General features: G+C 43.3%; 2 protein-coding genes across 2 annotated transcripts in view; one reads left to right on the top strand and one right to left on the bottom strand.

Moving 5' to 3' along the window:
• Positions 1 to 5059, bottom strand: part of KIAA1328 (KIAA1328 ortholog) — a 172039-nt gene extending 166980 nt beyond the window's left edge. Inside the window, exon 1 of the mRNA XM_058824482.1 lies at positions 4786 to 5059. Within this exon, the coding sequence (XP_058680465.1) occupies positions 4786 to 5059 (274 nt within the window). The remainder of the gene's footprint in view (positions 1 to 4785) is intronic.
• Positions 5060 to 5140: 81 nt separating this feature from the next.
• Positions 5141 to 24867, top strand: TPGS2 (tubulin polyglutamylase complex subunit 2). The gene is made up of 7 exons (XM_058824042.1): positions 5141 to 5340; positions 9799 to 9878; positions 17688 to 17775; positions 19159 to 19290; positions 21133 to 21246; positions 22905 to 23065; positions 24640 to 24867. Exons 1-7 carry the CDS (start codon positions 5268 to 5270, stop codon positions 24865 to 24867), a joined length of 876 nt encoding a protein of 291 aa, XP_058680025.1. The 5' UTR covers positions 5141 to 5267.
• The last annotated feature ends 988 nt before the right edge of the window (positions 24868 to 25855 follow it).

Raw genomic sequence — 25855 nt, 5'->3', positions numbered from 1 at the left:
ACAAAAGACCTAACACCTCTAATGCTTCCACATTCCTTGGAGACCATATTAAAAATTCAGCTTGCCTGATAAATTGGATAAAGCCACACTGTACCTGCATCAGAAACAACTCCCCTGGAACTATTCATCTTATACAGTATGCTTATCTAAGCAGCAGAGGATAAATCCTCTGCTATAATCATGTATCTCCCATTACAACTTATGATTACTCTCTACCTTACACACACTTACGTACACAAACCACACACCTGAAAAGACACTGCAAATTTTATCAGCCACAGGAAAAAACTTTGTTTATGTCTATTAGAAAGTCATACCTGAAACAGGTACCTGTGGACCTTCTTCATCAGAAGCTGCATGTGGCTTTGTTAAAGGAAACAGAAAGACTGCAAGCTTAGCTCTTTAAACAGGACTGTAAAAAGAAGTATTTGGTCTCTTAATTTAGCATAGCTGTTGATAAGAAAACAGTCAACATTCTGGGAGCAAGAAAAGCAAGGGAGATTTGGTTAAAAAAAATCACCACAAAGATTGCTAAAACAAAAGGCCTTACTCCTTCTTCACTGCGCATTAACTGTAAAGATTACCTCAGAGGTCACCTTTGCAAAAGATCCCAGGGACCAGCCCCAGTTACAAGAGCAATTACTAAGATAATGAACTAATAATATTAATTTAAATTTAAACAGTTTATATGGAACATCTTGATGTGTAGGGAAAGCAAATTCTGAAACAGTGTATATTGATATTGTAATGAAATCTATTTGGGCAATACATTCTAAAAAACATAAATGAGGACAAATGCAAAAGGTTTCAAACTGGTCATTTTCATCTGATCATCACATGATGAGTAATCATAAAATTTTGAGGACTGATTTTCTTTAAGTTTCAAGAACTTTCAAATATCCCAGAGGTTTAACTATTGAATTACTTGACCACAGAAAACACTAAAATCAGAAACAACATGGCACCATATGGAATTACTTGACCACAGAAAACACTTCAAAATCAGAAACACCATGGCACCATATTATTTGTGCTATTAGCAGTCACTGTTAGCAGTTGCTGAACTTGAATCCCTGCCTCCTGAAAGCCTAAAAATAGGACTCAATATAACTAAGGGAAGGATATAAATCATGCTGCCTTCCTTCAAAGAGCAGTTTTTCATTTAGCTGAAGGTAAAGATTGTTATTCCCACATGAATAACTAACATACTTGTGACTTAATCCCAGCCAGAAACTCAGTACCACACAGTCACTCCCTGTCCACCTCCCTGCCCCACGTGGGGAGGAAAACCAGAGAGAAACAGTAAACCTCATGAGTAGAGATAAGAAAAGCTTAATAACTGAAACAAAACAAAATAGGACAATAATAATAACTGCAACATAGGGGAAAAGGGAGAGAGAATTAAAACCTGAAAGAAACAAGTGATGCACAGCACAGCTGCTCACTGAACAATGCCCAACCCTTTCCCCAGCAGGAACTGGCAGCTCCCAGCCAGCACTCCCCACTTTATGTACTGGACATGATGTTCTGTTATGGAATCTCCCTTTGGCCAGCTCCTGGACATGATCCCTCCCAGCTCCTTCTGCATCTGCTCGCTGGCTGAGCACGGGTCACTCAAGTCCATGTTTTTGGGTAAGCACTGCTGAGCAACATCCAAAACATCAGCGTGTTATCAGAATTATCCTCATGCTAAATACAAAACACAGCATACCAAGTACAAGGAAAAGAATTAACCCTATTCCAGCTGAAACCAGGGCAATACTGAAGTGGAAAACAAAAGCACAGGGCACAAAATTCTCCTCCACTAACTTTTGTTTATACCCCTTTACTTTCCTCAACCTTCTGTGGTTGGCCAATTATCTCAATTGTCAAATTTCTACTAATACTCGAATTTCTACTAATTACTCAATTACCTAATTTCTCTACTGTTAAGAGATAAATGCATTTAAGGTTCTGCAGCTGCATTCATGCAATAAAGTAAAATTGTAAAAATATTTCAGTGACAAGGTACAAACTCTTGCCTTAACTAAAATTTGATTCTGAGAGCACCATGTCAAAAACTTAATTTAGTAAATTACCACAGAGTGGAGGAAATTAGGAAAAGGAGTTTCCCCCTGTGGACAGCAACTTCAATCAACACCCACTGTCCATCACACATCTGGTACTTGTCACACTGGAAGGGCCTGATCACAGGCTCACTTATGATCTTGTTGATGCACTTTATCACTCACAATTATCACTCATCAGCCTCACACCAGTTTAAAAACACATTCAGTGAGTACTGCAGTCAAAGCCAGCTCTCTCTACAAACACTGAGAGCATTTCTGCTCTCACGTGTGAGCTGCAGCCTGCCACCTCCAGCTGCCAGAACACACTGTGGGGGCACAGCAGGGGGAGAGGAAGCTGAGCAAACTCCACGAGGAAGGCACTGTGCGTACCTTCTTTTCAAAAAGCACCAAGATGGATCAAAAGTCCAAGGCTGGATCACAGCCCAGCCCAAACAGCTGTGTCAGCACAGCCACAACAGCAAGCTGCAGGGCACTGAGAAGTGTATGTTCAGCTCACACTGCTTCAGGAAACAACAAACTTGAGCACAGGCAGTTCCTACTCAAATGACATACGGTTAATCTGTGTGTCAACACATGGCTATAGGAAATAAAACGATCTGCCTAAACAACATCCTGCTTTTAGAGTGTGCCTCTGGTACTGCCAGCTGCTGTGGATAATTTCCTAGTAGCACCATACAAAGACTAGTCGAAGTTGTCACTATTACTCCCCCCAGCTACCAGGACGACCCTCCTGGTGAAGCTTTGCAGCCCAGTGTATCAGAACTACTCAGAGTTAGAGCAGGCTGCCTCAATCAGCTGGACTGAAAATCATAATGACTCAGAGGCTGATTCATAAGCAACGTCCTTGCCTCAGAGTAACAGACTGGGGACAGCACCAGCGTCAACCTTCTAACATTAACCCACGGCCACGTGCCTCCCAGACTGCCAGTGAGGCAGGTGTAGTATTAAAGGCTGTGTACCACACAGCTGAAGTTCAGTGAACAGCAGAGAGAGGCACTGGAGAAGCTCAGCACCTGGTACAGTTCACCAATACAACCTGCCTTCCTGCGCTGAGTCAATTCAACAAGGGTGGAGGGAACTTAAATTTTCCAAATGTATTAAATGTATTAAATGTATTAAACCAATCTACCAAATTTCTCCTCTTTTGTTGAAAGCAAAAGTGATGCACAGTATAGCTGCTATTATCCATTATTTTTAAATTGTGCCACATGCTTTTCTAAGAATTTAAAACTTTTCCAAGGTCAGAGGAAACACTGCCTATTCACCAAAACATGCACAGTGGAAATGGTTGTCAGAAAAAACTTCATTCCTGGGAATATCATGATGCATGAGGCCACTGCTGGGCACTTTAAAACATATTTAGTTATAGGAAACAACCTGTTGACTGATAAAAATAGACTGTCAATGAAATTGCATCAACACTTCCACAAGTGAGCAGAGTGGTGACAATGGCAATAAATCCAGCATGTGCCACACACCTTCATCCCATTCACAGCACAGAAAAAGTTGTACAGTCTTTTTTACTTTACACAGATGAAAAATCATAACAACATGCTCCCTCAACAGGCCAGGGGATGGTTGGCCCTTTCACATTGTCCCAGGGAGTGTGCAGACATAAATAAAAGAGCACAGACACGTATTCTTCTTTCCAATGTCTTCCAGTTGATGCTGACATCCCACTTTCAGTCTGACTAACAGCAGTGCTTCAAACCCCTCATAACTGGAACTAAATTGTCCCCTTCTAAATTTCCACCAGGCCAGACTATCAATTCTAGCCCAATGGCTTCAAGTCACTGAGCCTCCAACTCAGCCACACAAGCCCAAACACCAATGGCAGCTCTTGGTTCCGCACAAGCACATCATCTCTCCATAACCAGGCTTGTACAGGCTGAGCTCCCAACACCACAGCCACCACCCACACCATCTACGTGTCCAGCCCCACGTAGTCTCCCACAACAGGAGCCTGCAGGTCGTCTGCAGATGAAACCACCCCACCCTCACACCCACCCCTCAGTGACAGAGCCCTCCTAGTCCCACAGAGGCTCACCCAAAATGTTGTGCTTGCAGTCAAGTTTAGGTGCCAGTCACAAAAGACACTTCTCTACTCAGCTTCTAGCCTCAGTTTCAAAGAATGACAGAATCAATGAGAGTGGAAAAGACCTCTGAGATCATCGAGCCCAACCTGTGACTGGACACCCCCGTGCCAACCACTGAGTGCCAGCTCCAGTCCTTCCTCAAACACCTCCAGGAACGATGACTCCTCCACCTCCCTGGGCAGTCCATTCCAGTGCCCAATCACCCTTTGTGTGAACAAATGCTTTCTAATGTCCAACCTAAACCTCTCCTGGAGCAGCTTAAGACTGTGTCCTCTTGTCCTGTCACTTGTCACCTGTGAGAAGAGCCCGACCGCCACCCGGCCACAACCAATTCCTGTCAGGCAGTAGTAAAGTGCGATAGGGTCACTCCTGAGCCTCCTTTTCTCCAGGCTGTTCAACCTCATTCTCTCCATTGGTTCCCTGACAAGACCCCATAAGCTGAACGCAATTTCCCCATTTCCTATATATTTACTCGCCCCGAGATTTCACAGCTGGGTCACACTGAAGAGGACTTACGACCCTCCCTTCTCTCCCAGGTCACTTTTGCTATGAAATCACGCGTAACCCCTACAAACCGGCACATACCCACTCCCTCTCCCCAGGCTAAGCCCCCTCCACACTCGCCAGCGGAGCCCTCACATAGCCTCTGCCACGGCCACAGAACCCCACCCGACCCACAGCGCCGCACCGGTTCCACGCCAAACCCCTCGACAGGCCGCCCCGCATGCCCCCGGCGGCCCCTCCCGCCGCTGGCCCCTCACACCGACCCCCAGGCAAGGATACAGCTCCGGCCCCGGCGAACACCTCCACCCACACCGGCGGCCGCCGCCGCCATCTTGAAACAGCCGCCACTCCCCGCATACCCCCGCCGTACTCCCGGCTCTCGCCGCCCATTGGCTGTCTGCGCCTGAGGAACGCGGAGGGTTGCGAGGCTTGCCGGGAATAGTAGTCCTCTGAGCGCCGGCGGCCGCCGTGGGCCGACCAGGGCACCGCCCGGAAGAACTATTACTCCCAGCGTACCCTGCGGCTACGGGGCAGTAGAAAGGCCAGAAAGGCATTGTTCTCTGTCAGGCTGGGTAGAGACAGGAGGGTCCCGCGGAGGATGGAGGAAAAACTCCCCACTGGCATCAAGCCCTACCTGGACAAGCTCACCTTGGGCGTCACAAGGATCTTGGGTGAGTGGCGTTGAGCTACAGCCCACGGGCCGGGGGGAGGCCGGGGGCAGGCCGTGGGCGGGGGAGCCACCCGTTTGTGACAGCCCCTCCTGTGAATTGCTCAGCTGAGCAGCCTATGCACACACACAGACACATCCTTGTTTCTGAAAGCAACGGCAGGAATCCCGGATCTCTCGACTTTAGGAGTTTCATAAACACCAGAGAAGGAGAAGGTGGTGTTTTATGAAAAATCGTGGAATCATTGAATGTTAAAAGGGGGGAAGAGACCTCAAAGATCATCCAGTCCCAGGCCTGATGCCATGGGCAGGTTACTCAAGGCCTTATCCAGCCTGGCCTTGAACACTGCCAGGGCTGGACATCCCCAGCTTCTCTGGGCAAACCTGCCAGTGTCTCACCACCATCAAAGTGAAAATCTCTGTAATACCCAACCCAAATTTCCCCCCTTTCTGTTTGTATCCATCACTCCTTGTCCTCTCACTTAAAGTTCATAATGACTAGTCCCTGTCCAGCTTCCCTGTAGGCCCTCTCCAGATATTGCAATGTTCCTATGAGGTCTCCACACAACCTTCCTATGTAAATCGTGCCTAAATTTGGTCCTCTGTGGTAAGGTAGGGTCAGCGGAGAGTGTGCCCCATGAAGGGGAGTTTGGTATGGTTCATCAGTGTTCTGGTCAAAGGCCGATTTGTCAATCTGCTTGGGATCAGATCCCCATAAATAGTTGCCCTGCAGTTCATTCCCACATTGAAACTTGTTCCACAAAATGCCCTGATTGTCATTTCCAGGTTTTGCTCAGATATTGAGCCTTCTTGCATCCCCTCAGCTCCCTCTGAAGTTCAGCAAGGCATCCAAAGGAGGTATTCTCAGACAAAACTTTACTCATATCAGTGGAATCACAAGGATTTGTGCAAGTATTTGTGTGTGCAAAGGATTTCAGCATTAGACCTTTCATACATCAGCAGCACAGAGCACAGGACTGTCTTATTTCTAAGGCTGAAAAGCCATACATCTATCTCAAACTATGTGTACAACAAGATTGCAAATTGCAGTCCTGGAATTTCTTCCTGGGAATCTTAGAGCCAAAAGTGAGCTCTGTTATTATCCCATCCCAAAGAGGCATTGAGTTTCACCTGATAACCTCAGTGTATCTATAGTTGCACATGGGTTTGGATAGCTGCTCAGACAGATGAGATTAAAAGATCAGGGTTAAATTCTTTCTCTGAGCTTCAGTGAGGACAGGATTTCACCCTCAATCTCTGATCAGTGTTGTCATACTTAATTATTATTAGACTTCTTGAGGGAGGTGGTGGGTGGATTTTTTTCCTGTTTGTTTGTTTTGTTAGTTGTGAGGTCAGGATAACGTTATCTCTGCTCTGTGAGTGAAACTGATGATGATCATCATGGCAAAAGCTTCTTTGAAGTAGCTATTTAAAAAATTACTAGCCCTGCCCACGTTTTCACCACCCTCAGGTGTGTGAGAGCTGTGAGATGTGAGCTGTGTCCGAATGTTGTGTTGCCATATAAATGGTTTTGGGTAGGTGTTATGTCTACACCAGCAGGACATGGCAATGTAGGTATGGCTCTGAAAGTCATGCAATGTCCCTTTCACATGGAAGGTGTTTCCTGGTTTGTGTTTTTTTCTTTTTCTCTCTGTGTTGCTGACAACTTGTACTATGCAATACAGCAATGTCCATCTCAGTGATGTTTTACTCCTTTTCTCTGTCTCTCCACACCTTCTGGGAATTTGGCACATTTTTTCCAGTGAAGTAGTCCAAGGCATTTCAACTGTGCCACCAAATTAATTAAAATTGCTTAGCTAATTGAAAAACATAACCAGTCTGTTCAGTACTTGTTTCTTTCAAATAACAAAGCGTATCTCATTCAGAGTGACGCCTCACTCTGCATTTATTACTACTAGAAACTATCTTACTGTAAATCTTTCGGAAAGTCTCATGAAGTCACTTGATATTTTTTGCCTAAGGTAAAGTACAATCAGGCATTGTTTTGTTGGTTTGGGTTTTTTTTAACTTTAGTCTCTGTGGAAGTCCCTACAAGAAGGGATTTTTCTCATAAGCACTGTGGAAGCTATACCTTGAGGGGAAAAAAGGGAGAGATCTTTCCCATTGCCAATGCTCATTTTGGTGAAGTTCTGTGAGTAATAGAAAATTCCAGAAAGATTATTATTCATAACTAAGTCAGAATGGAAGATGTTAGCTCTTCTGGAATGCCCAAGATGGAACCATACTTCGCTGTTAGCGCTCTGTATTAGATAAGAATGTAACTATTGAAAAATTTAAAATTAGCCTCAGAGTTTAGCCAGCTTACAGGCAGTATTAGCAATACTGTAAAGACTGACAATCCTGTGATTTCCTGCTTCAGCTTTGTGTCACACCATTACATTGACTGTTTCTGATTAATACTGCAAAGTGGTTTTGGGAGCTTCCAGACGAAATGTCCTAAAAATAGGGCAGAGTTTACTATGATCTTCATTCAGATTAATTTATAGGGTGTAGTCTGAAGAAGTTAAGCTTTTTCATGTATCTAGGTGACACTAAAGTGGCTTCTTCATTTCTTCCATCTGGAAGGAAAAAACAACTCATTGCAAAATTTACCCAAATGTTCAGTGGTGCTCCTGTCCATACCTACGTGCATCTGTTAAACATGGTCTTCAGTTTACCCACAGTATATTTTTAATATAATGTTTGGGCTTTTAAGTTGGAATTTCTCTTTCTTTTGATGTTGGATTTGGTTCAGACTTCTTTAGAAGTTGCATTCTCTCATTTCTAGACTTCTTCTTTGACTGATACGATATTTAATCTTCTGTCATCCCAGCCAAGATGTTGTACATGATGAATTAAACATCCCTGCTGTTTTCTTTGATCACAGAAATAACAATTACTCTCTTATTATAATCTCTTCCACTTGTCATAAGGTTTGCATAGCTTAGATGGAAAAGGCTGGTTAGGTAATTGATTCCACTCTCTTGTTCAGACAGCTTATATTTGAGCAAGGAACAGATCACCGCACCTTGGACCCACCTACAAGAAGTGAAACTTTGTGAAACCTCAGAGTCTTCTGTATGTTGGAGGACCCCTTTGGCCAGACAAATTTACCTGTGTGACCGACTATGAAATTTTTTTAATGTCTTTAATTTGGAGTTTATTTATCTGATTCCATGTTTTTTCTTTTCAATTATCTGACAATGTAACAATCAGTATTTCCAACTGAAGTGGAGGCTTCCTGAAACTGAGCGCCACTGTTCCACCAACAGAACAGGCAAGAACAATGCTATTGATAGAATTAAAAGCCTGTCATTGAAGATAAAAAACAAACCAAAGCTCTCTAGTGCCTGCTTTTCCTGTCTGGTGCACTGTGTATGTTTTACCAAAAAGCAATTGTAATGTGTGTGACTGCTTTAGGGGCCAATACTTTCACAGCAGAGCCAGTCTTGAAAGCCTTGCATAGTTATCACTTCTATTCCATGGCCCTGTCTGCTGGGCTTGCAGTTCCCACAACAATTTAGTAGTCTTTCTGGACTTGATCCAAAGAGAATTATGTCAGTGGGAATTATTTCAGTTGGCTGTGGATGACATAAAACATTATAAAATAGTAATTGTAAAGGAGTCTATTCTGCCATCACACACCTGCAAGCACCATGTGGCTTAGTATCTTACATTTATATAGCATTCTTTCCCATAAAATATTCAAAAGATTTCTATAGATTGATAGGAGTTCAGTGCTTGTAACAAATTTTCATGTGTCCAGCTGAGGTTCCAGAGGACTGATGTTTGCTCATGCAGATCCCTTCAGCATGATCAGGTTCTGTGTCTGTCCAAACGCACTGAAACCAGAGCTGAAATGAGCCTGCCCTTGTGGAACAGGGTTGTTAGCAGTTCACAGCAGCACTGCACTACATCTTGTGCCCAGGTGATAATATCCTACTCAACAGAAACCACAGGGCATGCTTGCAAATAAAGATTCATCCCCCTGGAGGAGTTTTCCTCAAAACCCATCACTGATTTTTTTTTTCCATTTTTCCATGAAAACCTCTGCAAAAGATCACACCTTGAAGACAAATTGGATGTGATTACATCATAGAATCATAGAATGGTTTGAGTTGGAAGGGTCCTTAAAGATCATCTTGTTCTAAACCCTCCCACCCTGGGCAGGAATGCCACCCACTTAATTGTTGTATGTGTAGACATACAATGACATGTACATATATATATGTATTAAAAAAATTGAAGGATAACATTTTCTTCAGCATTAGACATCCTCATGCCAAGACATGCAAAGTACAATTACAGACGAAAGAAAGTGACTGCTCAGTCACCAGCACAGTGCTTGCAATCATTAATGCCTTTTCCCTGGCTGTCGCTCAGATTAGTTTGCAAAATTGTCTGTCTCACAGTGTTGCTGTCACCCATGCCAGCTGCAAACGTGCTCCTCTTTTCCTTTCAGAGACTTCCCCAGGAGTTGCTGAAGTGACTTTTGTGGAAAAGGAGCCAGCTGAACGCCACACAATCGTCTCTTGGGAACAAGTGAGTATTTTCCTGGTAAAACTGCAGTGAGGTCAGTTTGAATGTGCAACAGCCCATGGAGAATGTCAAGTGCAATGGCAACTTTGTGTTTATGAGACAGCTTGTTACCAAGTTTGATGTATAGTGCAGCCTAAGCAGGTGTTGCTGGGTTTTTCTTAATCAGGTATCACTGTTTTAGGCTGTCACATGTACCTGATTTGTTAGAGAAACATCACCACTGTGGGTACATTCAGCATGACAGCTCTAAAAAGAAACCACATAACTGTAGTAGGCAGCTACAGTGGTGACTCAGTGGGGAGCAAACAGTTTTCTGACTCAGGTCCGAAAACATTTTCCAACTCCCTTTCAAACAAAATGAAGCAGTTCTTTATGATCCATGTCCATTAAAGGTAAGGCCTCAAGCTGGCAAATAACACTGAGCTACCCAGTTTGTTCCAGTTATCTTTTTCTATTTTTAGTCTCAGCCATTCGCTTCAGTTTCTCATATCCCTTTCTTTCACATCTTTGGCTGCCCAACCCAATCTCTTGCCTAGGGCATGTCGCGTTGCCTGTTGTAGAAGACTCTGAAGGACACGTGCTACCTTCATTCTGCATTATCTGACCTTACTGCATCGGTCTGTGTGATCAGAGGGCTCCTGAAAACTGTTGTGTGACTCAGGGCATTTTCATTCCCCTTTTGGAATATACATTTCTTCATAAATCCCATGGCCATGGTTGAATAACTGCTTGGTAGGTGTTGTTTGTTTAGGGATGGGACAGTAGAAGCACTGTGGCCCTTGGAAAGGGACATGGCAGAGAATGGAGTTGAGTGAATCATCCTCCCTCTGCTCTAACCCTGGCTGTGGCCTAAAGCAGCTGCTCCCAGACACTGCTCTTACCACTGCATAAAATACCTTCCCCTTTGACACCGAGCCATTTACTGCTTTTCCTGAACAGTGAGGAAAAGTCTTGCACTGGTTTTGGCAATGCCTTATTCCAATTAGTGACATTTATCAAGAATATATATAATACATATATATATATATTCCAGGTCAGAATATATGTAGTGTAAAACTGTGTATTACTTACTGAAACTTGTCCAGAAGTCAGCAACTGTGGTCAGGGAGAAATGTCCTGTTTTTCAGGTTTGTGTAAGCCGATCCCTGGTTTCCTCTAGCTGTTGTTCAGGTATTGGGTTACCTGAGCTGGAAAGTTTGAGGCACCATGACTCCAAGCCAGATCAGGTCTGGGAACACGGAGTAATATTTGCTCATTCTTCTGTTGAGTGGAGAGGACTGCTTCTCCTGGACATGGTGCTCATTCCTCTCATTTTCAAGTGCTGCTTCTCCTCTAAACTAAAATGGGTTTATTTCACAAATGAGCTATTCTTGTAAAGCCAAACAAATGCTGTAGCCGAAGCACTTCGTTCAAGAGAAGCCAAAACAAATTTCAGTTCCCACCCTCCCCCCTTGCCCAGCAATGGACTAAGTCAATTGTGGATGTAAATGTTGAAAATTAAATGAGTACAGTTGTGTTGGACTTCTAATAGTGAAGGACTTCGCTGTCTGTTTCTTCAGTTTTGGTTCCCTTTGAGTTGACTTTTTTTTTTAATTAAAAAAAAATAAAGCTCCCTTCTCAAATTAAAAGGTAACTGGATTTTTTTTTCCTTTTTTTTCCCCTCGAGCTCTGAGGATGAAGTGTAAATCTAACCCAGTCTACACAGTTGCAGGACAAAATGTCCTGCCATGATGATTAGGTGGAATGCACTCAACAATTCACAAAGATGTTCCAGGATGAGCTTGTTCCTCATTTTTCCTGAAACTTACCTTTCTTGAATTTGAATACGTTTGTTTTTATCGGATTTACGGCCACTAGGTGGCAATACTCATACACATAATCATTTTTCCATGGCTGAGATTTTTAACAATATTTCGCCAGAGTATATTTTTAACTTCCCTCTACATATTTCGTTATGAAATTATGAAACTATTTTTCTGTGATTTAGGAAAAACTGGTGAAACTGTTCCCAAAACTACATTATTTTTCCCCCAACAACTTCTCTATTAAGACTTATATTGTGGGGCATTCCACAGACTCACCAAATAAAAGGTTTATTCTTTAGATTATTGTTTAATGGAATAAATTTTTCCAGTCCCATTTCAGTTTTGCAAGGAAAGATTGCTTTACTTAGAAAAAAATCCAGGTGTTCAGAAGTTCTTAAAAGAAAATCAATCTTTTAAAAATTATTAATTAACATATTATTTTATTCATGCTGGGTATATATGCATTTTTTTTCTTTCCACCAGCTGTGTTTTCTAAATTGTGCTGTGCCATGTTTGTGCTACTACGTAACTGGATACTGCTGTGTTTTAAAATCTCACCGTGTTGAGATTAAAATAATCTTTAAAATCTTAAGCTTGTTGAATGTCCCTTAGCTGCCATGGAGCTTTGCAAGGGGACCTGAGCTTCATGACAGCACTTAGTGCAGTAATGCTGTAGGAGAGAAGAAGACATTTTTCCCAATGCAGAAAGAGCTGCTAATTGTTACATGTCAGGAAATAGCTCCTGAAGAATTTATTGGAAATCATCACACACACAAAAATACCTAAGGTGTATGATTGCCGAGTGTATTTACATGGGTAAAACAAGAAGTAAAAGAGGGAGTAGAGACAGTTACCTGGTCACCAGAAAACCAGTGGTAATAACTATATAATCCTAAGAAATCTTTCCCACTCCTAAAATTAGGCTGGCAATGGCTCTACTCCAGTCCACATGCAATTTCTAGAAATGGGTGTTACACTGAAATGCTGCTAGGAGGCACACTGGTGCAGTGTCCAAATGAGTCACTTACATCCTTGTTTTGGTTTTCAAAAAATAGGAAATTGCATTTTTGTTAGAGGGACACAGGTACCTGAGACCATTTTCCCTTGTTCTTCTCACTTATTACTTGGGAGAAAAACCTGACCCACACCTGCCTTTCAGGTACTTTCAGTATCTCTGAGGTGGTAGAAAGTGAAAAGATCTCCCTCAGCCTCCTCTTCTCCAGTCTGAGCACCCCCAGCTGCCTCAGCCACTCCTCTCAGGCCTGTGCTCCAGACCCTTCCCCAGCTCCGTTTCCTTCTCTGGACACACTCCAGCCCCCTCAGTGTCCTTCTTGCTGTGAGCAAGCAAAGCTGAGCACAGATTCCAGGCGTGGCCTCAGCCGTGCCCCAGCACAGGGGATGGGCCCTGCCCTGCTCCTGCTGCCCCTCCATGGCTGACGCAGGCCCGGGGCCTTTGGCCTCCTTGGCCCCCTGGGCACCCCCAGCTCGTGTCCAGCCCCTCGTGTCCAGCACCCCCAGGGCCTTTCCCACTCAGCAGCTTCCCAGCCACGCTGTCCCAGCTGGAGCTGCAGGGGCTGCTGTGACCCAGGGACAGGAGCCAGCACTTGGCCTGGTTGAACCTCACACAACTGGCCTGGCCCATGGATCCAGCCTGGGCAGATCCCTCTGCAGAGCCCCCCTGCCCTCCAGCAGATCAGCACTCACACCCAGCTGGGCCTTGTCTCAAACTGACTAAAGGGGCTCTTGATTCCCTCACTCAGATCATCAGTAAAGATAAAAAACAGTACAGTACAGAGCCCTGGGGGACACCACTAGTGACCAGCTGCCTGCTGCAAGTAATTCCATTCACCAGCACTCTCTGGGCCAGGCCAGCAGCCAGTTTTAAATCAGAGAACAGAGCATCTAAGCCACAAGCAGCTGGTACCTCCAGGAGAATTCTGTGGGATTCAGTGTCAAAGACTTTTCTAAAGCCCAGGAAGTCAACATCCCTGGACTTTCCCTCATCCACTAAGAGGGTCACTGTGTTATAAAAGAAGATTGGGTTGGGCAGTAATGCCTCTCACACACCCATGCTGGCTGGGCCTGATCTCCTGGATCTCCTGTAGGTGCCATGTGATGGGCACTCAAGATCTCCATGGCTTCCCCAGTACTGAATTCAGGCTGACAGACCTGTAGTTTCCTGGTTCCTCATTTGAACCCTTACACACAAGCCAGGAACCTCCTGAGCTGCTCCCTCTCTACTGCATAGTGTTTCCAACACACATGTGGAATGTCATCCCCCTTGCTTCTACAGCATCTTTTTGAGTCTAAGTATGCACGCAGGGTGTGCACCTTCAACAGTCCTTCTTGGCATCCCTCATGTCCACCCTCAATATTAGCCAAGCCTCCCATCCCTGATCCCCATGAGCCTGGGATCTACCCACCTTGAGCTTGCCTTGTGGCTGTGACTGTGGGAGAGATGGGAAGTGGATCCAGCAGGGCCAGTGCATGAGGTAAGCTATGTTTCTTCAAGCTGCATGGTGGGGAACAGGCTGGAGGACTTTTGGGAAGTAAGTAGTGTTTCTTACATGGTGTTCCCCCTCTTTAAGTTAAGCTTTATATCATATTGAAAAACTGGCTGCACAATATCCCCAAGAGGACTTGAAATCCTGTTCTCTGCAGCAGGGGATCAAGTCTCCTGCAGCCCCAGAAAATCAAGGTGATGTCCTGGGAGCTCTCCAGGTCAGATTTATTAAAGGTGCATGAACATTTCAATATGTTACATAAATTAACATCAACATTCACTGACAGCTAGGACAAACCAACCATAAAACTGCAGGACATTAAGGAGAGAGAAGGGTGGCTGCTGATGTGGTCTAATTCTTGGAAGCCCTGAGAAGTGACATGAATGCCTTCCTTCTCTCCTCAAAAGTTGGGTAAAACTTATTCATGCTTTTAGAGAAGTCTCTCTAGAGCTATATGTTTTGATTGCTTTCTGTTTCTTTAGTATAGGTGCTTGAGAGACATTCTTTCAACAGCGTTTCAAGTGAATTGCCGTATGTCAGGGTTCTTAGCTTTGGATCCATTTCTAATCAGGTCCTCGCCACAAAAATCAGATTCTCGTATTTTTCTCTGTACTAAATAGACTGTGCTTTCTTGGGAGACTATTTTGAGATAATCCAAAGAACAAAGAAAAGGAATAGACCTCTCACACCATATTAAGCACTTGGGATATTTTGTTTTATGAACTGATGAGTGTAACCGGATAACTGGAATGAAAACAGCTGCTTGCCAGGGCTGTGGTTAAGCCAAGTCTGACATGTTATTTAGAAACAATGTATTTTGTGGGGCTGGAGAACACAACCCTGACAACTACCAGTTGAGTGAGAAGAACATAGAATTTTATAAGCCATTTTTAGTATATAGTGTCTTGTTTCTCTGACTTCTGTCAGATTACTGTTCTGATGTCATATGGTCATGTGACTAAGCACAATGTGACAGATCCATAAATACTTTCCATCAGATGAGAGAAATGGATGCTAATGAAGTTTTCTATTTACAGGCCTTTTTCTGTAGACCCCAGACCTGCTCTGGTACTGCATTTTCTACCCGAATATTTTGCACCAATGTGGGTTAGAGAATCCTGAAATAAAGTCAGACAGTGGCCATCTGGAGGAACAGTCACATGTTGATCTTTTTCAAAAGGAGGATTCAGAGCATAAAACCTATTCAGATTTGATTTTTCTCTTGTCTTAGCTATGTTTGCTAAATTGGGCTGTGCCTGAGTTGTAGCAGGATTTATGTGGATACTGCAGTGGAAGTTTTTAAACCTTGGATTTTGTCATCCTAGTGGATCTGGTTCTCCTGCTTGGAGAAGAACACCCACTGAAGCCAGGAGACCGATTCACATATGTGTTTTTACTGCTGCCATGAATTAGTTTGAATCGGGGGATTCAACTTTTGTTAACTTTTGTTAACTTTTGTACTCTGCTGAGGCTTTGTAGCTGGTCTGTCAGACTTTCTTTCTTCATAGTTTTAGCCATAGTCACTGTGCTTACAGGTACAGCTTGAAACTGGAAGTGATGAAAGCACAGCATGAAATTATAAATATTTAAGACTGAAGAGAACCACAGAAGAAGGTGTGTTTGTGAAAAGCATTTGAAGAACTTCAGATATGGCCATGTGGTTTATTAATCACCTTAAACTTACTACCAGGTCCTCAGCCATCAGCAGACTCTTGACGTAGGATGTTAAATTCTTTTAAAAACAGCCTCTGCAGTGTCAGGTTATCTGTGGACCCTGAAGATTTTCTCTATCTGGATTAAGAGGGCTCTGAGCTAGTGACCAGGCTGTTTGATGAAGCAAGTGAAGTGACCTGCCCTATTGCAAGCTGCAAAGCCATTAGTGTCTGGGACTCTTCAGTAGCAGGCAATCAACATTAATGGATGTGCTTTAAAAGTAAATTAACAAGCACAAGGCTGTGGGCAGATTAGGTGCTCCTACATAGGTGCTCCTACATAGTGTGTACACCCCAGTTTAGGAGACAGAGACTGTGATAACCCAAAGAAAGTGTCAGTGAATAAGGCTTTAACAGGCAGAAAGGCTGTTCTGGTCCTAGGGGAGGGAGGACATGTGAACAGGATGAGACCAGCACCTTCCCTTGCTCATCCAGCAGCTGATGACTAGAGGCCAGCATTGCAGCTGGATTCACAGCTGGCAGGTTGCTCTTGCTGAATAGGTACATCTCTCTTCTCTTGAAATGTTAAAAAATTCATGCCCCAAGTGAAGCAGAGGTATTTGAACTGGATGTGCATCTTCCTTTTCCTTAGCTACTGGTTATAGAATATTCTGTCTTTATTTAATGAAACTTTTCCACAAGGAGAGTGGTGCAGCCCTTGGGCAAATCAGCATACACAGATTGTGGAACCTCGATCACGGGACACTCTCGTGAGTTTTGAGGTCTGATATTTTGGGAGCCCTGAATGTGACTATTTTAAATTTGAACTCACTGGAGTCAATCTGGTTTTTTCTCTGAAAGTTATAAACAGACCAGCAAGTAACTCTTTCAGTCATGCTTCTTGTTTGTGTTATTAAAAATGGCAGGTTTCCATTCTGTTTGATTTTTTGTACTTGACACTTCAGCAAGAGCAGAGGGTCACTGGTCTGCAGCCAGTCCTGTCCCCAGGAGGAGGGTTAGCAAATGCCTATGGTTCTTTGGCCTTCTTTTTGTTCCGAGGGTTAAGCCTTTATCCTTCCATCCTTGTATTTGCAGCTCAGCTGAAGAGTCTAAGTTAAGAATGACTCCTTCCACAACCAGCACAGGTATAGGAGTTGTTTTCTGGTTCCTAGAAACTCAAACTCACTGGGATTGCTTCTTTCACTGGTGGCTCAAAAGGAAGCAGGCTTAGGAGCCACAGCCATTCCCTGAAGTTTGGAGGGATGAAGCCAGACCAGCAGATTTCTGAGTCTGGCTTTGCATGTGCCTGCACACATACTTTTTGTTAAGTGAAATGTCAGATCTACTTGAGTATGTGCAGCTTTTGAGTCTATGCTTCTTACACCTACTTGGAGCTGAAATCCCCCAGAAGAGGAGAGTCGCTGTGCTAATATTGTACGTGCTTTAGTGGAATAGGTAAGTTTAGTCTGATTTCACTTAAAGCAAAACCCTATTATTTTAAGCCATATATATGAAAAAGCTAATTGTTCTGATTTATGTGAGTTTGGAGTGGCTGCTAATCTCAAAAGGTAACACGATGTCTCAGTTTGGGAACAATGCTGTAATAATTTTGTGGTGACTAACTGCTCATTGTGAAATTTTCCCAAGCTACCTTTGTTAAGACTAGCAGAGTTCCAAGAAATACGCAGTTTTTTCCTCGAGGCTTTAAAATGAGATATTTGAATTGATTTGAGTCACCTTGGAGTTAAGCAGGGAACTTCGTGGCAAATATTTCTGTACCAATTTTCAATTGTTCTTAGGGTTTGGCGCATGTTCTGCATTTTCCCATTACACTTTGATTGTTATTTGCAGAAAAACTCCTGTGTATTACCTGAGGATTTAAAGAACTTCTATCTGATGACCGATGGCTTCGAGATGACCTGGAGTGTGAAGACTGATGGTGAGTCCCTGTGTCCCCCTCCACTGACAAGCTCAATTCATTGCAGCCAGTCCTCCTTCTGCAGAACCTCTTTAATTTCCAACTTAGTTCATGCACAATCAATACACATCTCTCAGGAAAAAATCTATTGCTTGTATATTCTGGCATCCCACAAAAGAGGTGCAGACACTCTTTCTTTCTGGCAAGAAACTAATTATTCATGACATAAATTCTGTTCTGTAATATACTGGCCATCTGTTGACACTCAGATTTAGATGTGTCATTTAAACCTCATACCTAACTCCCTCTGTAGTTCATATAGAGAGAAACAATTGTAGCTCATTATCCCATCATAAATCAGTAGGAAGAGTCACCCTCTGATAATGTTTCTTTCTCATTAAAATGTGTATGTACATGTTGGAGCCTGATTCTGCTTTCCACCAGCTGAAGTCCAAGCTTCATTTTCCATCCTCGTTCAGCAAGAATCAGGTAGTTTGTTCACTCTGCAGCTGTTTTCCTGGCTCTCATTGCCTTCGGGCAGGGTTCTCCAGTTGGGCCATGGATACTGCTCACTTCTGGAGATGGGTGTCAAATGCAGGGTCTTCCTCAGGAAGTGAAATGGCATTTCAGAGACAGTTCACATCAGTGCTTTAGCACCTGCATGACTCTCGTCATGTTTCCAGGGGGACTAATGACCTCTGTGGAGTCTTGTTTTCAGGGCTCACAAGTGCATGGAGACCAAGGCTGCTGGTACAACTGTCTTGTTTTCAGGGCTCACAAGTGTACAGAGACCAAGGCTGCTGTTCTCTGTCTTGTTTGAGCAAACATCCAGCAGTGCCTTCTGAGACCCATCATACTGGCACATGGCTGAACAGGGTACTTGCTGCCTTGATGTCTGCTAACAGTGTGGGTCCTCAGAAACACAGACAAGTGACAGGTCCTGTAGGATTCTTTGAGGAGCACCCACATTTAATGCACTAATAAAAGGCACTGTGGAAGTGGGAACCATGAGGATGCACCCTAAACAGATACATGGAGTGGAAGAGGACAAGCTGGCCAGTAAGCTGTGAATTTGTGGGTTGGTTTCTGATAGGAAGGGCAGTAGGAGGGAAAAGAGCTTTGAGGAAGAGGCTGTAGCTGAAATCCTGTAGCCAGGATTTTTAGTTTTTCACAGCTCTGAGCTAACAGCTGCAGCACAGTCCTTGCCAGCAGTGTAATTCCCATACCTTTATAGCTCTGAGATGGTGTTGCATCACATGTAAGTGGGAGTCTGTGTTTGAAAAAGCCTCATTTTTGCTCTTGTATAACCATTCTTCACCCCACAGAGGTTGATGTCTGGAGGAAGATAAATGCCTGCCGTGCCTTCCTGACACTGGACGTGATTAATGCTTGGTTTCGTTGCAGATACCCCGATGCCCTTGGGCTCCATGGTGATTAACAGCATCTCAAAGCTGTGCCGGCTTGGTGGTTCCTCTATGTACACTCTGCCTAGCGCTCCAACTCTTGCTGACCTGGAAGATGACACAGATGAGGAAGGTAAGGCACAGTTAACAGGCTGGAAAACCTGCTCTATCTCATCCCTTTTGTTCTATTAATGTTAGAATATAGCACAAGATATGTGGACCAAACACTTTTCCACCAGGTTGCTCAGAGCTCCATCCAGCATAGCCTTAAGCACTTCCAGGGTTGGAGCATCCACAATTTCTCTGGGCAGCCTATGCCAGCACTTCATCACCCTCACACAAAAGAATTTTTCCAGTATCAAATGTAAATCTGCCTTCTGTCAGTGTGAAGCCACTCCCCCTTATTCTGTCACTACATATTCTTGTAAAAAGTCCCTCTGCATCTTTTTTGTGGGCTCCCTTCCACGTACTAGAAAGCCACAATTAGATCACCCTGAAGCCTTCTCTTTTCCATGCTGAATAAATCCAATTCTCTCAGCACCTCAGCTATCCCCCATGGCAGGGAAATTGGAACAAGATGGTCTTTAGTGTCCCTTCCATTCTACAATAAATCTACATCACTCCAGGTAGATGGGGATTGCTTGGTCTAGCAACCTGGTCTAGAGAAGGGTGTGCCTGTCCCTGTCAGGGCAGTTGGAGCAAGATCATCTTCCAGGTCCATTTCCAACCCAAACCATTCTGTGATTCTCTAATTCTCTGTCTCCTGGGCTGGATCTATTACATATCTTATTAGTTCCCTACTGCCTTGGCAGGTACATCTGTGTGCTGTGAATGTCATGGGGATTAGTGTTACCTGCATCCTCTTTTAACAGGCCTTTTCCCTGTTTAAACTTTCACCTGAGCCTTGCTCCAGTGATTCAGCTTCCAAAATCTTTGTGTGCTTAAGGTGTTAAATGAACAAAAGATAACAGGTTTTGTTTTGGTAGTGAAGACAGCTGGAATTGGAGAAGTAACTGGTATGCACATATAACTATGAGGCTACCCTGCCTAGAAATGCTGGGAATGCTGCTATTTGGAAAGAATAAAAAAGAAAAAGAAAGCCCACTCATTTTGTCAGAGCTCTCACATCCACCTGGAAAAAACAAGAGGATAAGAACACAGCCAGGTGTCACACCAATTTTTTTAAGGAGTGCTATTTGATTTCAGTCTTGTCTCTTATAGACAAGACCTCTGTAAGCTCTTCCAGCTCCTAAATGTGGCTGAAAGTAGTTTTGATATTCAGTTTGGCTGCAGTCCTGATCTTCTAGAAATGCTCAGTGATGGTTAAGGGTCTCAAGTTGAATAAGAGTCAGATGTGATTGTGGAGAAGGATGCTGATGTCACTCTGGAATGTATGGAGAAATAAATATCTCTGCAATTTCATTGAAGTCTTGTCCCAAGACTCCCTGTCCTACTTAGAAAAAAAATAAATCAGGACAAAAAAAGGAATCATTTATGCAACAGAAATAATGGGCTTCAGTTGTAGCAAGGAAGATTCAGGATCCATGAGGAAAACTTCTAAGTGATAAATGATGGATTTGGGTTGAGTACCTAGAGATTGTGCCTGTGCCTTCTCTAACACTGGAGAACTTTAAGAACAGATTAGACAAACCTCAGGGGTGACATCTGTAAACCTTGACTCACTTAATGCCAGGGAGGAAATAGAAGTCAGCTTATCTGTTTTCAGCCATCTAATTTTGACTCTGTGGTTTGTTTTCCTAACAAAGATGAAAATTTTTCTCACTTTTTCAGGTTTTTTTGCTTGGTTTTCTTTTAAACATGGGGAACTTAATAATTTCCAAGAAGTATAAATGTAATTGTTTGATTCAGTTCTTCATCAGCTGATTTATTAATGTATAAGACAGATAGGCTTTTTGCAACTGAGTCACAGTCAGTTTTCCAAACATGTTTCATACATTCTTTTCCTTTGTTTCAGGTAATGGAGACAAGCCAGAGAAGCCACACTTTGATTCTCGTAGTCTTATCTTTGAATTAGACCCGTGCAATGGGAATGGGAAAGTCTGTCTTGTTTATAAGCATGCTGAACCAGGTAAGACTGAAAAAAGAAAAGTTAGCTGTCTCTTGTTGTGGATTGTATCTGAAGGTCACATGTGGAGAGTTATCTTGTATTTCTGGTCTTCTTTGCTATTTGTAAGTGAAATTTTTACTGGGATGTCCTGTCTCCACTGAAGTCAGGAGCTAAATCTTAACTAAATCTAACATTTTCACTCCTTTTAGTGTTGGAGTCTGAGTTATGATTTCTGCGTGCATAGAAACAGGGAAGTATTCACATGTGACCTACAGACAATTGAGTTGAAATAACACAAAGCTCCAGTAATCCAGTTACTTGAATGTCTTGGAACGAAGCCATTACATTTTGATGAGAAAGGGTATAACTCTACTTAGAAATAAAGTGTAGATGATAAAAAAAGCTGCGACAGAATTAGACTGGGTCTTCCACCTTGTGCACAGATGCTGGGTCTTGAGGTACTAACTAGGCCAAAATGTCATAGGAAGGGTTAATGGGAAGGTGAAAAACGGGAGCTGAGCTGTTTTTTTTGACAGATACAGAGATAGCTGTTATCAGTAAGAGAGTAGTGAAACACCTAAGGCACTTGTAAAATAGTTGTCATCTGACACAGTCACTAGATGTATGTCTGTTTACTGTGTAGGATTGGGCAATTGCAATATACAGGTTCTTAAGAAAAATCCTGAGTTGTTATCTTGTACTTTTCATTGTGTGTGACTACAACTGCCATGGCAAGAAGTTCTTGTCCTCTTGCCCTTCCCCATGTTAGTGATTTCAGCACATACAGTTGATAACCGGGCAAAGGAAGGGAGCATTGGTTGCAGGTGTCAGTGTCAACAGAGGGGCAGTCTGTTTAAATGACAGTGTTAAGCATCTCAATCTCCCAACAAAAATCCTTCTTTTTATGCTACAAAGGATGTCACCACCAGAGAAATATTTGATCGCTGTGGAAAGATTTTGCAAAATGTGTTTTTGTTGGCAGCCCATACTACTGTGACTTCCAGACTCTGGACTCTATTCAGTAGTCCAGATCACTGACAATTGAGCTAGTTGCTTTTTACTTTGTGGGGCAGATAAATGTTTGCCATAATTGTACTTTGAACATATACTACAAAGTTGCTGATGTCCAAGAATGTTCCATGTAGCATGTCACTCCCAGGTTGTGAAGGAACACAGTCATGGTCCAAGCATTGCATTCATTGTCCAGCACACAGCTAGTCAAATACCCCATGCAGTGGGTGAACACTGGGTAATGGGTATGACAAAAAGATTATAGTAAATAGGGCTAAATAGTAAATAGTCATCACATCAAGCTGATAGCTGGTCACTGGTGGGGTTCTGATAATGTCCATCTTGGGCTCTTCAGTGCCTTCATGAATAGCTTGGACACAGGACTGGAAGGAGTGCTTAGTTTGTCCATTATATTAAATTTGGAGGAGTTGATGTCTCCCTCAAAGGCCTTTCAAAGTGACCTCAGCAAATTAGAGAGATATGCAACCACCAACTGTATGAAGTTTAACAAAGCCATGTTCTGGATTCTGCACCTGGGCTGGAGCAAGCCTGGAGGTACATGAAACAGCCCTACTGATGAGTGTGTTGTGTCTCCCACCTGACAATGGCCCAGGGGTTAAACTTAATACGGCAAAGCAACGGTGTAATTTGTGCTTGTTTTATTCTAGTGGTCTCCCCAGACACAGAGATCTGGTTCCTGGACAGAGCTCTGTATTGGCATTTCCTCACCAAAACCTTCACAGCCTACTACCGCCTGCTCATCACGCACCTGGGTCTCCCACAGTGGCAGTATGCCTTCACCAGCTATGGGGTCAGCCCCCAGGCCAAGGTAGGACAGCAGAGTCCAGCCTGTCAGTAACTCTGCATAAGTATAGACTGGAAAAACATCTTCCCACCTTTTGGCAAACTGTCAGCTCAGGGGGGCCTCCCTGCTGAGCCATGGAAGGGACCACAAGTTTTTTCCCAGTAACATGTTAACAGTGATTTGTTTCACAGTAGTTTGAATTCACTACTATAGTGTTAACCCTGCTTTTCTCTCAGAAGCTGAGCCTTGATAAAAATTATGACCAAAAAATGGCAATTTCAAGTCCTAGAGGTAGTTACAGAAGACCTCTACATAAACCCTTGTGAGCATTCCAGTCATTTATTATTATTAAAATTACTATTCTGCCATGCCAAAATTCTGCTATTAGAGGCTTCTGCTGTGTTTGACTGGGCCTTCAGCCCTATCCTTCCTCCTGTGAGAGATCAGGGGTTGGAGCTGATGATTCTACTGAACACAGCTCATAAGCCAGCACAGTGTCTGTGCACCTTGGCAAGGTCTGCTGGGACTGGAGTGTCCTGCACTTCAGCCAGACACAGCAGCTGTCTTACCAGCATGAGATTCCCTGGTCCTGTGTGCACATCAGAATTACTAAAATCACTCCTGACTTCCCATCAAACAGTGGCTGTAGAATTTGGTTCTTCTCATTCCTGATGCCTTCCCTGTTACACTGCACTGGACTTTATCAGTCAAGGCTGTGGCACTGTGCTCTGCCTTTCTGTAACTTTCCTGCTATAAATATTTTATTATGTTCAGTATCTTTCCAAACCTTAAGAGGAACCATTTGTATATTCCCTAATCATTTGCAGCCCCTCTTGGTTAAAATCCTCCTAGTTTGTTAACCATTATCATTTTAAAAGCTTGAAAGGGGGTATATTAAAGCTGTTTTCCACTAAGCAGTACATTAATAGATGATTATCTATATTTTTGTATTGAACTTCTGTATGTCCTGCTCAACACTTTGCTGATGGTTTCACTGTGATTTGTAATACCTTAACTACTATAGTTTTATTTCTGACCTTGTTAATGGAAAAAATAGAAAATCAGAAACAGAAACAATAAGACAAACAAACACAAAATTCTTTGTGTAAGGAGTTTAAAAACTTCATTATTTTATGTGTGAATAGAGGGAGGAATGTTACATTTTGAGAAGTTCAACTAGTTTGTTTTCAGTTTATAAGCACATATAAATTCCAAAGGTTTTTTAATCCTTTCTGCTTATCGGAATCTAAATAAATGTCATTTAGTCTCATACCCTCCTTTTGCTTTTCCTCCTGTTTCCTCCTGATTCCTCCTGAATCCTCCAGGATTCACTCTTCATAAGAGTTACACTGCAGGAAAGGTGGTGTTAGGATTGTGTCTGGTTCTCCTCTTCCCTATCTGGTATGCTGTTCCAGGACTGGGGCTGTAGTCAAGCCTTGTGTATCCTTATCACAAGCACTCTTCCAAGTCCTGTAAACTGCAAAGTGATAAATGGCATAGGATTAAGATCAAGTCTTGGGGAAGATGGGGAGCAAGGTGGAATTGTCTAACTGCAGTTTGAATTTAACCTGTTCCTTCCCCACCATCCTGCCTTTCAGCAATGGTTTAACATGTATAAACCCATAACCATCAACACAGCACTCCTGTCTGAAGAGGCAGATTCCTTTGTGAACAAGCTGGACCCCAATAAGGTATTTAAAAGCAAGAACAAAACTCCAGTGCTCAAGAAAAAACAGCCTCCACAGCCACCAGGCTCCCAAAAGAGTCACACAAGCATGACCTCTGCCAAGACATCCTCACTAGCAGGGAATTCTTCAAGGAAGTGAGCCTGCTGGATCTGACCCTGGACAACATTTGCAATAAGCTTTGATGTTTGCTGCTGCAGAGTCTCTGTGGTTCAGACCAAGTTCCTTGTGCATGAATAGATGTGCCCATGGAAAACACGTTGCAGCGCTTGCATGAAATATAGCTGCAATGTGGATGTAGTTCCTGGAGGCTCCTAAAAAAAATTGATAGATCAATTTTATTCCCTTCTGCTACTTGCAGCATGTACTTTTCAGAGGGCATGAAGGAACCTTTGATGTCACTGATCCAAAGGGAAGCATTTGTTCCTGTACAACTGCAGCAGTGAAATGAAAGCAAATATAATTCACTGTAACTTTAACCAGACCCATGCTGAAGTAGAGAGTGTGAAGATGTTTCTTCCATGTCCTTTGAAAGAAAACTATCCTGACCTTGCCTGCTGTGGGAGCAGGCTGGAACCCACTGAACAGAGAATTATCTTTCACTCCACATAGAATCAAACTCTGCACTACCCTGTGCTTCATCCAACTTCTGCTCTGAGATTCATGGTACAATGGGACTTGAGACTTCCATGTCTCTGCATTAGCCACTTGCTCTGCAGCCCAGACCACTTTTTGGCCTTCAAGCTCGTCCTAGATTGGAAGGCAATATGTGTATTCTATTTGCCATGTGTGAGAGGTGTGGCAGTTGTCTTCTGTTAATTGGGCAGTTTTCTTTATCTCTTCCACAAACCACTCCTCCTTCCTGGGAGATATCCGCTGTTAATGGGCCATTGTTGAGTGTCACTGCATGGCTGATAAAAATTACAGCATCCCATTGTGAGCTGCTTCACCCAGGGAGAGGAGCTAAGCATTCCTACCTGGATATAATCTGAGATTTTGGGGCACCAGAACAGCGTTTCCACTGTATTCCCAGAGGAGCAGGTGCCTTTTCCACTGGATCTGCAGAGGAAGACCAGGCCCATCTACACCACCACTGTATCTTCAGAGGAAGACTACACCTTTCTACAGG

Source organism: Ammospiza caudacuta, chromosome Z (genome assembly GCF_027887145.1).
Source record: "Ammospiza caudacuta isolate bAmmCau1 chromosome Z, bAmmCau1.pri, whole genome shotgun sequence".
In the NCBI taxonomy this organism is placed as follows: Eukaryota; Metazoa; Chordata; class Aves; order Passeriformes; family Passerellidae; genus Ammospiza; species Ammospiza caudacuta.
The sequence above is the reverse complement of the archived record's forward strand: the minus strand, read 5'-3'. Positions and strand labels throughout refer to the sequence as shown.